This window comes from Podarcis raffonei, chromosome 6 (assembly GCF_027172205.1).
Source record: "Podarcis raffonei isolate rPodRaf1 chromosome 6, rPodRaf1.pri, whole genome shotgun sequence".
NCBI classification, from domain to species: Eukaryota; Metazoa; Chordata; class Lepidosauria; order Squamata; family Lacertidae; genus Podarcis; species Podarcis raffonei.
The window spans coordinates 86,844,797-86,860,961 of record NC_070607.1 but is presented as its reverse complement, the minus strand read 5'-3'; the positions used below and the strand labels follow the sequence as shown (position 1 = coordinate 86,860,961).

The following is a 16,165-nucleotide window of genomic DNA, read 5'->3' as shown; positions in this document are numbered from 1 at the left end:
CACCAAGGCAAGATACACGGTTGTCATTTAAGAATAAAGGGGGCAAATTTCACATCCAGTCATGATCGTTATGCTACAATTAACAAGTGGAGCTGAATTGACTCTTACTGTCACTCTGAAAAAATACCAACATCCATGATTGTAGTCTTCACTTGGAATTATGGTAATGTTTTAATAAGCACAAGATTTCATGAAGATAGAAAGGCTATTTGCAGAGCATATGTAAAGCCCACCAAGAAACACCTACTAGAAAGTTTCTAAGACGGTACAGTGGTGCCTCGCAAGACGAAATTAATTCGTTCCGCAAGTTTTTTCTTCTTGCGAGTTCTTCGTCTTGCGAAGCACGGTTTCCCATAGGAATGCATTGAAAATCAATCAATGCGTTCCTATGGAGACCGTCCGGGGACAGAGGGGAAGCGTCGCACGCCTTCCCCTCTGTCCCCGGACCTGTTTAAAGCAAGGGGCAGCGGGGAGAAGATTGTTTCTCCCCGTTGCCTGCCCCGCAAGGGAAGGGGCAGCGGGGAGAATCTGTCCCCTCTTTTGAAGCAAGGGGCGGAGGGGAGAAGATCGCTTCCTTGCTTCAAAAGGGGTCCGGGGACAGCGGGGAAGACGCGCTGCGCTTCCCCGCTATCCCCGGAGCTTGCGGGGCAAGCTTCGTTTTGCGAAGCAAGCCCATAGGGAAATGCGTCTTGCGAAGCGGCTAAGAAAACGAAAAACTCCGTCTAGCGAGTTTTTCGTCTTCCGAGGCGTTCGTCTTGCGGGGTACCACTGTACTGCATACCTCTGTTACACACCTTCCAACAGAGCTTATGCAATTCTGTACTAGTTCTTCAGTAGTAGTAAAAAAAATAAATTTTAGGTTTGGTAGGTTTTTTTCCACCCTGCAACATTCAGTATACCGGTACTAAAAATCAATACAAAGCTCTTACAATTTGGTTATCAATTTGGCAAAGTATAAAAAGTCTGCATTTACAAAGTTGAAAGGAACAATAAGAAGTTTGATCATTTTCAGCCCTACATATCTTTATGGATGTGCTGCTTTGCTTTTTATTGTTCAGTAATGCGTGCCTTTCCTAGGTATGCAGACTTGGGGCCAGCAGGAATAAGTGGCCTAAGGGTTTCATTTTTACAAATTTTGTTTTGATCAAGGAGCAAGCAGTTATGAGTTTCACATGAAAGATTCATTGCCTTGTAACATAACATCAAAAAGTATTCCAAAACTCATATGAAATACTAAATATAAAACCTGAATATAATACAATAGTGCAATTGCATTCTAAAATTGGCATCACTTCAAATTAGTGTTATAACAAAATTGGGTTCAGTTTAGAAAAATTCAATTTGACCAATTGGACTTTGTACATAGAAGCTGGTGAATCTTCAGTGAAGTGTGTTTTGCTGCTGCACTAGTTCAAAGACTGGACTAGCACAAAAACTATGGGGGAAGGAAATATGTTTTGGTATTTTACATTCAGGTCCTGAGGAACAACAACCCTGTTGAACCTAGAAAACTCAAAATATTCCAATTTCAGAAACCTCAGGAAATGTTCAACACTGGTGAGCCATGTTACCAGAGCAGTGGGGGATATAAAATATTCAAATTCTATTTCAGAAGGCACAAAACACAAAGCAAAACATGCTTGTGTTGTCTGTCACAAGGGAGCACGGAATATTTATGCAGTATGGAAAAGCTGTAGGATGTCTTAAAGGTGCAGATCTCCTCATGCAAAAGTCTAGATGTAAAAACTTGCAGAAAAGCAGCAGCAGGGAAAACTACTCCGGAGTTGGTGACACTCAAGTGTCAACCCTCAACTTGCACATGGTCTCTGCCTTCTATTGTATCAACATAAGAGACTGACCAATAGCATTGGGCTTACAACAAAACTTGAAGCTAGGAGCTACGACGATGTTGGTTTACTGTGCGGGGACCAACTGTTTCCTTGCTTCATATAAAAGTATTAACACATCTAAAGAAACCCAACTGAGGTCAGGAATGTTTTTTTTCCTGCGCTTAAGGTGTAGGATAAAGGCAGAATGACAATTGTCTGGTCCTTACAGGACTTCCTATTGATCATGCCCCTATATCAGGGGTGGAGAACCTCAGGTCTAGAGTCTGAATTTGCCTTCAGGCCAGCTTTCAGGACTCTTCCCCGAGCCACTTCCATTGCCAACCCTATTCTCTGATGTCAAGTCCTTTTGGTGGGGTAGATAATGCTTCTTGCTTGCCAGGACAGAGGCATGGATGTAGAAACCTGATTTCTGCATGGCTGGAATGTCGCTTGCTGTACAGAGGTGAGAGTCGTACACCCATTTCTCTGCCCATTTAGCCTTTGCTTCCACTCACCTTTTGCATCTAGCCCTGCCAACCACTAGTATGTGGCCCCTGGAAGGTTGCCCAGGAGAGAATGTGGCCCTTTGACTGAGAAAAGGTTTCCCACTCCTGCCTTCTCTTCAACAGCAGATGGGCTAGTCACTATATTTCTATAATCAGCCTGTCTTCATCATCACTGCTGCTTATGTCGTCATATTCCACGTGAGCTTGTTTGCTCATCACTTCTAAGCTTTGTTTTTTGTAGGGTTTGGATAGTGTTCCAGAGCTAGCTATGAAAGTAGAGGGGTTTTTGAAAGGAGGAAATCCAGGTTTAGAAAGCTTTCCTTGATCATTGCCTGGTTTTGTAAAGTGGATGTTCTTGTCTGTACAACTACAGTGGCCAGGAGAGCTATTGGTCTCCTGCACAAGCCCTGAAGTATGTAAAGGATTACTTGAAAATGATGTACCAGTAAGCAAATTTGATCCGAACAAAGCAGGACATGGAGTTTGGAAGGTGGGGGCAAGCTGCTCTTTTAGAGATGGATATAAATCCCCACCTGTGGGTTTTTCTTTTCTTCCTGTGACATGGACAGAGCGCTCCAAGTCGGTAAAATTTTGATGCTTTGATTCTACATTATCACAGTCTGCATTTGATCCCACAAATACAGGACTAATAACCTTTGAATCCATAATGCTGTGTGAATGGCTCTTGCCTGAAACTATCAGTTCAAAGTTGCAATGCTCAATGGAAGGCCAACAATCGTCAGAAATAACATCGGGCTGTGGTTCTTCCTTAAATATTCCTAAGGTGTTGACATCAAAGGTGTTTGCTTTTTCCACTACTGCATCAGTGGCCAGTGTAAAAGAATACGTTGCTTTTGAAACATCTGGAACTGCAGGCATCATCTGAAGAGAGAGACTGCCCCTGGAGTGTTCATTAGCAGACCCAGGAACTTCCTACCAGAGAAGATGAAATTATCAATTCATTGAATTTACTTTCAAATCCAAAGCCACCAAGTGCATTGTGTAAATTAAATAACTCACTTAATTACACTGACTGCAGCCTTACCCAGAAGTTAGTCCCGCAGAATTCTATGGTGATGACTCCCAGGTAAGTGAGGTTAGGATTGCTGTTGCTGGGCAGTATTCAGTGCACTCTTTCTGTCAGTGCAGGGACATCTGGCTGGGTAATGGAACTTCCCCTCCCTCTCCTCTTTCCCCCAACTTAACCAGTTCTGGGAGTGTCCCAAACTCACTGTTATGAGTTTGGTGTGAAGCATTCAGCAGGAGAGGAAGGGAAAGTTGCACAAATTAAAATACTTGCGCTAAAGTCTTATTTCGTCAAGAAGTCTACTAAGGGCCTATGCTGAAGGTTATTTTCTCACTGCAAAACAGCTTGCAGTAAGTAGGCACCTTCTGGAAAAGGAATGTCATGCAACTTGTTCTTGTAAATGGTATCTATGTTTAAATTTGGGGGGTGACACATTCATGAGATAAGTTTTCATATGGATAGCCATGGTGCCTGCCAAAATTCATCTTGTAATACAAATATCTTTATTGGAAATGGAAGATCACTGACCATCGCAAATGACTACCATTTCGTTTCCCCTCTTCTTGTCATAATATTAAGAGATAAGCAGCTCTGTTAGTTCAATAAGTTTTCACGGAACAAATGAACTTTTCCCTCTCCTCTCCTCCTTCTACCCCCCCCCCAAATCTGTTCTGGAGTTCCTCCAACCCTTTGGATCAGAATTAGGGGAGGTCACTGAAGTCTTTCTTATCACTCATGGCTCAGATGCACAACTCATTTCCACCACGAACAGTGTGTTTAGTACTGTGGGACCAATTTCACGGAACTCTCAGTTAAGGTCAGCCAGGCCCCTTCCCTACTGAAGTTCTGGTACTTACTGAAGACTTTTTAAAAATTCCAGTAGCCATTTTAATTTAAGTTTGATTTTATAGTTTCAACTGACGTTTTATTTTTTGTATTGTACTTTTAACTTGTTTGTTTAATGATTTAATTAAGTATTATTAAGTTGAGTACCGCCCAAAATATCCCATTGCTTTTTGCGAATATTAAAACTATCCAGTGGGGAATGGCTGGTTTATCAACTACTTGTCCTTTCAGCTTTCAATTAGTCCAATGTTACTTGAGTTACCAAGAGTTGAAAAGGTATTCCCAAATGACTCCTTACTTCTTTCATCTGGTTCTTTTTCACAGAGGAAGCAGCTTTGTCAGTTGGGGCATAAGATGATTCCTGCTGTAGATTTTGGTCATTCCCTGTTTGGAAAGAAAACAGAGACACTGTGGTTAGCAGGCTGATTTTTGTTTTCCACTTTTTCTGGGCAAATAGGTTCCAGTTGGCTTCCACTTAAGATTTGAATTCATAGTTAGTGATATACAGAACGCATTTGACAAATGAAATTTTACAAGCAGTTGCTTAATATTTTAAACCTTTATTTATGTAGATGTTTTTGCCACCTTAACTGCTTGTTATGTCTTGAAATACATCAATGTATTTAAACATCTCTGTGAGCCAGGCTGGGCTATCAAATTTAGTTTACCATGCCCAAAGCCAACATTTATCTGCACTTCAATGGCAACATCATCATCAATTAAATTTGTATACCACCTTTCATCCAGAAATCTCAGGGCTGTTCACAACTTAAAATTACAATATAAAAAACACAAAATACATAATAAAAATAAGAACAAATACAAACACAAACCAATAATTTCCCCTCCCACAACACATTTAAAAGGGCATCAGATTTCAGTCAGCCAAAGAGAATTCTGAATTGCAGACCAACAGGTAAATGAAGTGGGGGCAGGGGGGAGTGCAAATGTGGGTGAAAGTGTCCAGAATTAGGAACAAGGGGAGTAGAAACATGTTTCATGCTTTGAAAAGAGTTGTCACATCTGGGTATGGTACCTTTTAGCCCTCACAGATGACAGATGAGTTGGAAGTCAGAGAAGGAAAAATGGAATGCCCTAAAGGAATAACACACAGAAACAAAGTAACCAGGGAACGTATGATTAAACCTATTAATACCCTTTTTTTAACATGATGGAAATAATGGTGTAATAATTCTCAGCTCTATAGTCCATGTTTTCATACTTCCATCCATGGAAGCTGAAAGCACGTTACTGTAAAATCCATCCTGTGTAATACTGTCAGCCTTATAGTTTCAATCTAAATGATCAAGAGAAAGGCTGGAAAACAAATGCTATGCTGGCTTCGATATATCCTTTAGCAATAGAAAAGCTGGGCCTCGTAGATACTCATCCCTTGAAAAACAGCTTACACTCCTTAGTGCAGCAATTACTAGTTCATGTCTCCAAGGAAACCGGTACCAAAGAGCTAAACAGAGATGATTAAAAAGGGAAAGATGTGGAAGCAAGGAGAATCCGCTGAAATGGAAACTGCCCCAAGCCTCTACTTTAATTCAAAGACAGACAGTGTTAAGTGGGGGCCCTGGGACACATGAAGTCCCACTGCTATAGAGATGGGGAGCCTGTGGCCCACAAGGTGTTATTGAATCCCAACTCCCATCAGCTCCAGCCAGCACAGTAAATGATGAGGAATGATGGGGGTTGTAGTCCAACTGCAGGAGGACCACAGGTTCCCCATCCCTGTACTAGCACCATATGTGGCCCAATGGGAATTAAAGTACTTTTGCACTTGACTCAAAATTAATGCAAGTACATTTGTCACGGTCTTGGTATCAAATCTGAATACTTGTGCATCCCTTTTAAGGACTGTAGTGTAAGTACATACAAGACTTAAGACTTGACAACTTAGACAGCATGGCCAAGAATTGGCATCTTCCAAAATTTTCACCTGCATCCAAGAGCAAATGTTCTATTAGATGCTTAAAGGGACCCCTGACCATTAGGTCCAGTCATGGACGACTCTGGGGTTGTGGCGCTCATCTCGCTTTACTGGCTGACGGAGCTGGCGTACAGCTTCCGGGTCATGTGGCCAGCATGACTAAGCAGCTTCTGGTGAACCAGAGCAGCACACGGAAACGCCATTTACCTTCCCACCGGAGCGGTACCTATTTATCTACTTGCACTTTGTGCTCTCGAACTCCTAGGTTGGCAGGAGCAGGGACCGAGCAACGGGAGCTCACCCCGTCGTGGGGATTCGAACAGCCGACCTTCTGATTGGCAAGCCCTAGGCTCTGTGGTTTAACCCACAGCACCACCCGCATCCCTTCTATTAGATGCTTACTTGACGTAATTAAGAATGTGGCATGTAACCATTTGTGCCAAGGCTATCTTTCATATGAACCATGAATTAAGAGGGAAAGACAGTGAAGCTGCCATGAAGGGAGCTGTGGAGGAATGCCCCTTGAACATGACCTATGTAGCGCTATGTAAGCCTCCCACCAGCGCAACAATTTTAGCTTGCACATTGGGCTTTTATCGCCATTGAATGTCCCCTAAATCTATTCTAGGGGTTTCCCCAAGCCTCCAAGACTTAGTTGGGAAGGGTGTAGGGAACACATGGGGAGTCCTATTGCACAAGTGAAAATTCTTGTGCTGACAAGAAGAGAGAACTAGGTATTTAGCAGGAGTCAGCATCCCTCTATGAGCAGAGGCAGAGCAAGGTGTGTGCAGTACGCCCCGGGTGCCATACCTGAGGGGGTGACATCGCCGCAGGTGGCACCCCCCCAGATGCTCCCTGCTGCTGGCACACACCCCTGGGACACGCACCACTGGCAGAGTACCCCCCACCTCTGTCTGTGAGAAAGATTGAACTTCTGCATTCAAAGCAGCTACTCTCCCACTGACCTACGAGCCCTTCCCAAACACATGTAGTACACATGAATGCTTGTTGGGTAGCTGCAAAAAAAGCCCATGAAGCAGTAAGGAGCAGCTGCACTTGAGCTGGGGTTATCCTCTGGGGTCAGTCACCAAGCCATCCAGCTGGACTGGAGTAATGATGTGCTTCCAATTATTATCTCCTGGTGAGACCAGAGGGACGTCGCCTGGGTGTGAGTCGTGAAGGCCACTCCCCGCAAGGCCCTTTCCATCTGGCCAGGGGGTGAGGCCCACTCACCCAGCTCCACTAAAGAGGCTCCTGGTGAGACCAGAGGGACATCGCTATGCCTGACAACAAACCGTAACTACTGGATTATTTTGCCCCATTTTTTTGTGCCTGCCAAAGAGCCGTGTCACGCTTATTTTATTCTCTTGTTAATCATGCTGTTTTAAATGTGCATTTTAAATTTGACTTCACTTAGAAATTTTTATTTATTTATTTTTTGAAATGTTTAAGATTATTTTTTTGGTTAACTTTGTTTGTGTTCAATATGCATTCTGTAGTTGACCTCCTTTGTAACGTTTTATTTTGAAATCTTTAAGCTAATATTTTAGTTTTCTGTTAATTATGTCGCTTTGACTGTATACTCTATATTTGATTTTCTTCTGATTGTGTTATTGGTGTTTTATTGATGTTTTAATATTCTGTAGACCGCTTTGAGTTTATTCTTAAAAATATAAAACAGTACAGTGGTACCTTGGGTTAAGAACTTAATTTATTCTGGAGGTCAGTTCTTAACCTGAAACTGTTCTTAACCTGAGGTACCACTTTCGCTAATGGGGCCTCCTGCTGCAGCTGAGCAGTCGCAGCGTGATTTCTGTTCTCATCCTGAAGCAAAGTTCTTAACCCAAAGTACTATTTATGGGTTGGTGGAGTCCGTCACCTGAAGCGTCTGTAACCTGAGGTACCACTGTATAGAAATAAAATGAAGAAGAAGAAGAGGAAGAAGTAGTAGTAGTATTAGCCATGGAGAGCTAACCTTACCTTGAGAGGCTGTTGGAAGACAGGACCATTTCCCAAAAGGTTCATGGCTGTCAGATGTGTGGGAATTGGGACGCCTTTTGGGGGTCTCCAGGGGCCTGTTTGCTGGCCAGCGTTGCTTGCCCAGTCTGTTGGTTTTCAGCAGAATGTGTCTATGTCCATAACTCCCCTTATATCTACAAAGTAAAATATACAGGTTTATGTCTTTGGAATGCTTTATGACCTTGTTTCCCGAGGGCCACATCTCATCACAAGCATTGGAGGGCCCTTCCGGATTGGAGCTTTTGTGCAGGTGTGTTCTGCAACATGCCACACAATAACTGTGCATTAGTGATGGATCTACACTGGACCATCCACACATGGTTCTACTTCATTAGTTGTTCTGTGGTGCTTCTCCAATGTTACCACATTATTGCCATCTGCAGGGGAACTCCTGCACTGAAGTACAAAAAAAAAACAAAAAAAACACAGAACCAGGAATTTAAAAACCCAACCATGTATGGTATAAAGTTACTGGATTTCAGCAGGAAGTTATGGGACATGCACAGATTGGAAACACAGCAGTACGTTCACCCTGAAACCTAGTGGCTGAAGTGGAGATTCCAGCTCTAAGCAACATTCCAGCTCCTGATATACAGCAGTTCACAGAAGCAGATCAAGCAAGAGTGGGAAGCATACATCTTGTGGATCATCTGTCTTATGCGGCTTTTGTATGAGACAACAGGTTCTTAACATTCCAGTTCTCACCTTTTAGACTCTAAAATGACTGAAAAGCAGGATAAAATATACTTTAAATGACTAATACTGAAAATATTGCCTTTCCCGTTTTGTAATGAAGCCATTATTTGTTCTGTAGTGCTTGCCAATAACTTGAAATCAATAATGACGCATATGAAAGCATATCTGCAATTTAACATTAATCCAGTTAAGGCCACCAAAGAGGCGATTTACCCCTGCTGAAGACTTGGCCTGAAGATCCATACGTTTTGCTTCATTATTGTAAACTGAAATTTGGTAACCAATCAAACCCACACATAACTCTTTCTTGAACTTAGTTGCCTATGACGCCAAAAATGCCAGCTAATCTTCTACTTGGGACAAGGGTAGCCACATAACATGTGTTCTAAGTCACAATGTGGCTCCATATGTATTCTTCACTTTAAGTGTTCTTGATGATACCATCTGTTTTGTCTGAGTTCAGTCAGTTACGATCAGAAAGCAAATTCTCGTCCAAAAACCATTTGGCCTAATTCAGTTTTCTTTTAACCATATTGCAAATGGCAAGGGTGACTTCATGCGTGGTCTAATCTGATGTTACTACAGATATGAGATTCAGGACTACACCCATGCTAATCACATTGTGTTTTATGGCAGCTCTTATGTAACATTATACGAGCACTGCAATTAAACAGTGCTCGTCAAATTTCAGGATTTATCAGCCATGCTGAGGTGTAAAGGGAGAAGATACCTTCACCTGTACTTCCTTTGGCATCTATTATTTGCTCTCTCCTCTCCCACCTTCTTTGTCACCTCTTTCTTTTCTCTCCTTTACGAACTCAGTCATTTTGTTTTCACGGGGGAGCCAGAGAATATTTAAAGGTAAAGGGACCCCTGACCATTAGGTCCAGTCATGGCTGACTCTGGGGTTGTGGCGCTCATCTCGCTTTATTGGTCGAGGGAGCCAGCGTACAGCTTCCAGGTCATGTGGCCAGCATGACTAAGCCGCTTCTGACGAACCAGAGCAGTGCATGGAAACACTGTTTACCTTCCCGCCAGAGCGGTACCTATTTATCTACTTGCACTTTGACGTGCTTTCGAACTGCTAGGTTGGCAGGAGCAGGGACAGAGCAAAGGGAGCTCACCCCGTCGCGGGGATTCGAACCGCCAACCTTCTGATCAGCAAGTCCTAGGCTCTGTGGTTTAATCCACAGCGCCACCCGCATCCCAGTAGAGAATAGTTACGGAGACAAATATAATCATAAATAGCCAGGACCAGGGGCAGCCCATCCCGTTTCACCACCTGAGGCAAAATAGGAATGTGCCGCCTTGTTCATGGCTCCCTTGCTTACTGGGGTTGCTGGAGCACCTCATTTACCATGGTCTCAGGAAGCTCACAGGAGCCTCTCCAGAGGTGGCAGTGGGGGAGCACCTGAGGCAGCCACATCAGGACAGACCAGCCCTGACCAGGTACAAAGTCCGGTTTTTCACATTTTAGTTGCTGTTGCAAAGAGAACACCATCAATGAAACTTCTACACACATGCACTTTTGTTCTGAGAGAAAAAGAAATCAAGAAATCTGGAGCTACCACCACGCCATGTTTGTAAATACTACACATATCCAGAGAAAAATATTTTTCTATTAGATTGAACCTCACCGTTTTTGACTGATCTTCATTTTTTTCCTTTTACGGCTTCTCTTTCCTTTACTGGTTGCGAGTCCTCTCACTTTGTTAAGCTTTTCTTTTGCCCCTTCTGCCTCTGGAATGTCTTTTAACAGCACATCAAATCCAGTTGTTGTAAAGCACTGCTACAAATATAAAAATTAAAAAAATGGCAAGATAAATGTAATTTTTTAAACCACCAAAATTATGGAAGAATTTAACCCATATATAGAGCGCTAGAGAGCGAGAGTGCTCAGAGATCAGGGACGGTAGCAGCAGCTGCCCAGAGGACTCCCAAGTAGAGGGGGAGAAGTGAGCAGACTGAGGGAATACTCCACAAGGGAAGGTGTTCGTAGAAGGGGGAGAGGCTGCCAGATATGCAGGCAAGGGGTGACAGAACTGGGCTCCTAAGCCCCACAGGGGTGCTGCAGAAAGAATGTAGTTGGCCAAGGGAGCCGTGGACTGAAAAAGGTTGAAAACCTCTTAGTTAGATACTACAACCCATGGAAAGCATGTCATAACCGTGCCTGAGAGCTCTATTAAGGTAGATGATCACCCCATATTTTGAGGGTATAAACCAATGTTTGTCATGGATGGCCCCATGGCCCTTGGATATCAGAGTATGAATTGATCATACGCTGCTAGTATTAAGTACTAACAAGATAACATATGAGCCTGCTCCTTAACCACCATTCTTCCATTTTATTCTAGGTACAATGTGACATTCCTCTATTTGGGAAGGAAGGGAGTAAAGGAATTACCTTCTCTATCTGCTGCTTCTGTGAAAAGCAAGTGACTGGTGCTTTGGGGGTCCCAGTCGTCAAGCCTTGGCTAGCAGCCTTCTTGAGACTTTTCATTTGGCAAAAGGAAAGACTACATTTTGACACCATGCTTTCATTTTTGCAGGTATGCAGGGAAGAATAAGCAGAATATTTCTTCTCCATCTGCTCAACAGGAAGAGGGAGGTTTCTAGATAAGCAGCACCACGTTAGCTGAGGCTCCGCATTTAGAGTTGGGAAGGATATATTCAAGCTCGGAACTTTCAAGTTTCCCGCACGAGAAACTGCACTTAATTGGGACAGAGTGCAGACTTCCTTTTGTTGGGTGCAGAGCACATGGCAATAAAGCGTGTCCGAGGAATGGCAAAGGCATTTGGAACTATCGACCGAACAGCTGGGCAGATCTTGAAATCCTGGAAAAGGGTTAACAGCCGACTGCCATTCTGTGATTTTTGTGTCTGTGTTTCCACAAAAAACTGCCCTTTCCACCAATGAAGACACAGATAGAACTGAACTGTTCCCTGAGTGTATTAACTGAAGGGCGGGACTCTGCCCTGTCATGTCCGAAGATATAAGAAACCCTCCTCTATACATAGATGTAAAGCATATTTTCCCCCCTGGCATCTGTGATGTACAAACAATCACACGTCCATCCCCTTCCTGTGGTAGCTTTTGATCACCTAAATGGTCTCTGTTATTAGCTCCTTTCCCCTCATCTTTCATCTTCTCCTTCTGCCTGACATTCTGAAGATGGCATCTTCTGTCTAACCTGGTTGCGATGCTGGTGGTTTCTAGGATAGCTGGTGAGCAAACTACCAGAGACTTCAGCGTTGTATGTACTTCCCCTTTTAGCTCTTTTGTTCTGTTCGGATGACTCAGTTCCAATTGCAAAGGGCACAAAAATACATCTGTGGAGCTGGTTCCAACTGATCTATTGTTACTGGCAAGGGAAGAGGTGTCAGTTGACGTGCAGGCCAGTGAAATACAGGGCATTTCCTTTGACACTCCTGCTAGAATTAATGGCATGTCTGTACTATTCGCTTCTTGTGCACATTTTAGGATATACTTTGGGAGAAATTCATTTTTCTTTAGATTTGGAGGTCCTTGATCAACTGCTATATGATGTGTGTGGGGTGGTGCCGTATCTCCACTCTGATATGACATTTCTGTCCCCGTTATCATCGGACTTGGGTTTTCTGTCAGTTTTTGTAAAGCAGATGAATTGCAGGTGTGCTCCTTTTTTATCCCAGCCTTGAGTTGCTCAGAAAATGAAAATGCTGGTACACTTGCTTTATCAGTGAGATTAGTAACCTTATTATTAGAAACCATTATGGGATATTTGACTGCTTCCTCATATTCCATGTTGCCACCTGATGCATTTGCTCCTACTGTTCCTGTCTGCTTTTCTCCTTTAACTGAGTGACTTACTGATACTGGAGCAACCATATTAAGAAGTTTGTAATGGTCTAGTGGTTTCACAGCTCTCTCTTCTGAGCTGCTGTGACCAATACTGGCTTTTAGTTTTGTATTTTCTTTGCTCTTCAGTTTATCCACTTTTAACTTTTTTCTCTCCGAGGGTAACTTTTGAAGTGCCTGCACTGGCTCACTGCTGTCGCACTGGTGTGGTGGTAAGCCCCCCTGCTTAAGTTGAAAGCTTTCTTTTCCACCAGTATCTTCTCCTTTGCAGGTCAAAATATCATCATGTAATGGGGGCAAAAGTTTAATAAATTCTTCTTGTGTAATTGTCTCCTCTGAGCCAGTATTATGCAAGCTAGCAGTGTTTAATGAGGTAACAGTCTCTTGATCTGTGGCTTGCTGAAGTGGGAACTTCAGTTCACAACTGGAACTTAAAGGCTGGAACTGAGTGTTGCTGTTTGATTCTTCCTCTGAAACACCCAATTCTTTGCATCTGTGTTCCAGAAGTGTTTTAGTCATATCACTGTGTTCACAATCACTGACAGTACTTGATGTTTCCATTGATTCTGCAAAGCTCCTTGAACTCTCCTGTAAGGAAACACATTGCAATATAGGACTACTGATAGAATGGCCTTTCAATTCTTCAGTATTCAGTTTTGCAGAAATGGCTGCCATTGTGTTGCTTCTGCCTTCTCTTGGCAGAGTAACTCCCTCCTGACTAGTTGTTTCCTTGGCATCCAAATGGATGCTTGAATTATCTTTCTTATTTTCCTTTGGTTTCTTGGTCATTTGACTGCTTTTCATTTTCTGGTAGATTTTCTTAAATGTCTCATCCCCATAAACCTGCCATTTTTCCTGAGAGAACATTTTAAATTTTCTTTGACTGGGTTTCTTAGACTTTGTGTTTGCTCCTTCCCCCCCAGCTCCAGGCTTTTTAGCGCCTTTCATCTCTTCCGAAGAAGATGAAGATTCAATCACGTTACTTAGCAGTAAGTCATCTACTGCCACCTGCCTGACAAGCGCTCGGGGGTGGCTGTTAGAAAAGCCTGCTGTACTTGCAGCAAAGTTGTTGCTATGCAATAAACCAGAAAAACTTGTGTTTGGGGACATTCTAGCGAAAGAAGTTAATTTTGAACTATCTATTTGATCCTGTACCCTCCTAGTACTCTCAACAAAAGGCAAAGAGTTACTTCTGGTAACAGGAACGCAATCAATTGTCGTAGAGAACTGAGTGGGGACCGAGTGAAAAAACAATGGCTTTGATTTTTCCACAGGTGTGAATATAGACTTGGCTGAGAACAGAGAAAGGTTCTTTTTTCTGTTTATGTCAACAGGCCGTATGTCAAAATGGAATGAGTCTTTATACGTATAAGGCATCGGCAAGTCAATGCTACCCTGCTTGGACAGGACTGTTTTCCTGGGTCTAACATTGTCCAGTTGGGTGTCATCCACCACAGCTTTATTTTGAGATATTAGCTTTGAGATATGCTCCTCCAATTTCTTTTTCTCAAATGTTAAGGCTCCTGGTGCTTTCTCAGCCAAATCTACTTTTGAGCTATTTCCTGCTGTGTACCTGAGGTTGCTAATGGCTGTATCACTTTCTGACTCTATGCTGTGCTCACAAAGACTGTGCAGAGGGCTGGGAGACAGCATCTGCTGTTCCACACTATCAGAGCGTGACAGGTATCCTGAGTCAGTGCTTTCACATTTCTTCAGCTTGTAGTCTGGAGATCTGCTGTCCCATAGCTTCTCCGAGTATGTGGCTTGCTGCCTCTGTAGCTGACTGTGCTTACTGACAGTTGGAGACCTTTGCTCCTGGATCTTTCTTCTCTGGAGCGAATTCAATGGATCTTTCATGGTCTCTTTCTCAAGGGCATTCTGATTTAGCCCTCCATGATAGTTGTCCATTGTCATCCACTGGTTTTCAGATCCAAGGAATAAAGCATTCACTGCTGGCAAAGAAGCATCAGGAAGGTGCTTCTCCCTAGTTAACACATCTGTGGACTCCGAAATGGCTTGTTTAATCACTGTCCTTGGCTGGTCAGAGTTTCTATCATTGGCTTTTGTTGTCTGGAGAGCTCCAACACTTTCAGACACCTTCTCATTCTCTTCTAATGTACTACTGTTGTCAGATTCTGAGGGCTGCCTGGCATTGTTTACATGTGTTTGGGATCTCCTATGTTTATACAGATTGCTTTGAGTTTTAAATGCAATGCCACACGTAGTACACGGAAAAGGTCTCTCACCTGTATGTGAGCGCATGTGTTTCTCAAGAACACTTGGTTTTAGGCAATCACGGCCACAATGTTTACAGAGGTACTTCCCAGCACTTTTGGATTTCCCTGGGCTTCCAAGTGGCATGCATGGAGAAGGATTTTGTGGCAAAACCGATAAACCACTAATTATATTTATTGTCCTAGGTTGCTTCTGAATGACTGCCTGAAGTTGATCTGTCCCCTCTGAATGTAAAACCGGGCTTACGATTAAAGGCATATTAGTGCTGTCTAAGTTGATACTAGTTCGGCCTGTGGGCAGTCTGTTCTTTGGATGATGACATTCTGCCTGGGTAGGTTGATAAAGTGGTATGGTAAGGGCTTTCAGATATATAGTCTGGGAGACACCTTGTTCTGGCTGAAGGACCACCGGACTCAGTGAGAGATTTGATGCTGCTGGCACTGCTTGAAGGCAAGAGAGCTGAACTGGCTGATCTTTTAGTGACGCCGGAGGACAAGGAAGTCTCTGCGCCTCCATTCTCTTTATGTTATATAACTGTTCAATTGTCTGTAGAAGAAATAAAACAGAAGCTGTTAAACTGAAATCAACACTATGGGTTGGAAGAAGAATTAGTTCAATTTAGATCTCATTGACAGCATTCTGAAAACTTGTCAAAATTTAAGTCCAATTGATATCAAAGGGGCCTAAGAGACAGCTGAGTCTGGATCCATCCCCCTGTTTATTTCCCACATTCTGAAGTTAGATGTCAACTGTAGCTTCTGGTCTTCTCAAAGGAATATGGGCCATTGTGGTAAAGAGAACAGTGGACAAGATGGATCTAATATTGCAGGGTTCTTCTTATGACAATTCACAGTCATTTTTTAAAGAAAGCTGAGTATTAACTTTGATATTTAATTTAGCTGTCACTGGGGGAAAAATGCTCTAAACATTCCTAAAAAGAAAGCCAAATGTCCTGATCCCACAGAAAACGAACTTACAAAACTTACATTTTAATCAGCACCTGCTGGTTTAAACTACAACTGGATGAAGGCAGGCCTCAATTATCAGGAAACATGAGCCAATAGACATTCAGGGACTTGGTTTTGCTTATAAATCTGTCATGCACTGTCACTAATAAAGTAGAAAATATCAAGCTTTCACGGACCAAGGCTCAATGCAGTGCTTAAAGTGAAATTGAAATGGAAGTGGCAGAACACTAGCCGCCCCATAAAACTCATATTAAATACTGATGGC

General features: G+C 42.9%; 1 protein-coding gene across 7 annotated transcripts in view; it reads right to left on the bottom strand.

Annotated features, from left to right (window-relative positions):
• Positions 1-1,489: 1,489 nt before the first annotated feature.
• The window catches only part of ZNF831 (zinc finger protein 831), a 36,608-nt gene continuing 21,932 nt past the window's right edge, over positions 1,490-16,165 (bottom strand). For 5 of the 7 annotated variants that reach the window (XM_053394367.1, XM_053394368.1, XM_053394371.1 and 2 more), the window contains 5 exons: positions 11,264-15,478; positions 10,497-10,648; positions 8,125-8,297; positions 4,507-4,592; positions 1,490-3,268 (listed from right to left, as the gene is read on the bottom strand). In XM_053394367.1, the coding sequence (XP_053250342.1) occupies positions 2,474-3,268; positions 4,507-4,592; positions 8,125-8,297; positions 10,497-10,648; positions 11,264-15,478 (5,421 nt within the window). In that variant the 3' untranslated portion in view covers positions 1,490-2,473. Of the gene's footprint in view, positions 3,270-4,506; positions 4,593-8,124; positions 8,298-10,496; positions 10,649-11,263; positions 15,479-16,165 lie in introns of all 7 variants that reach the window. The other 2 variants (XM_053394370.1, XM_053394369.1) reach the window with 2 other exon arrangements.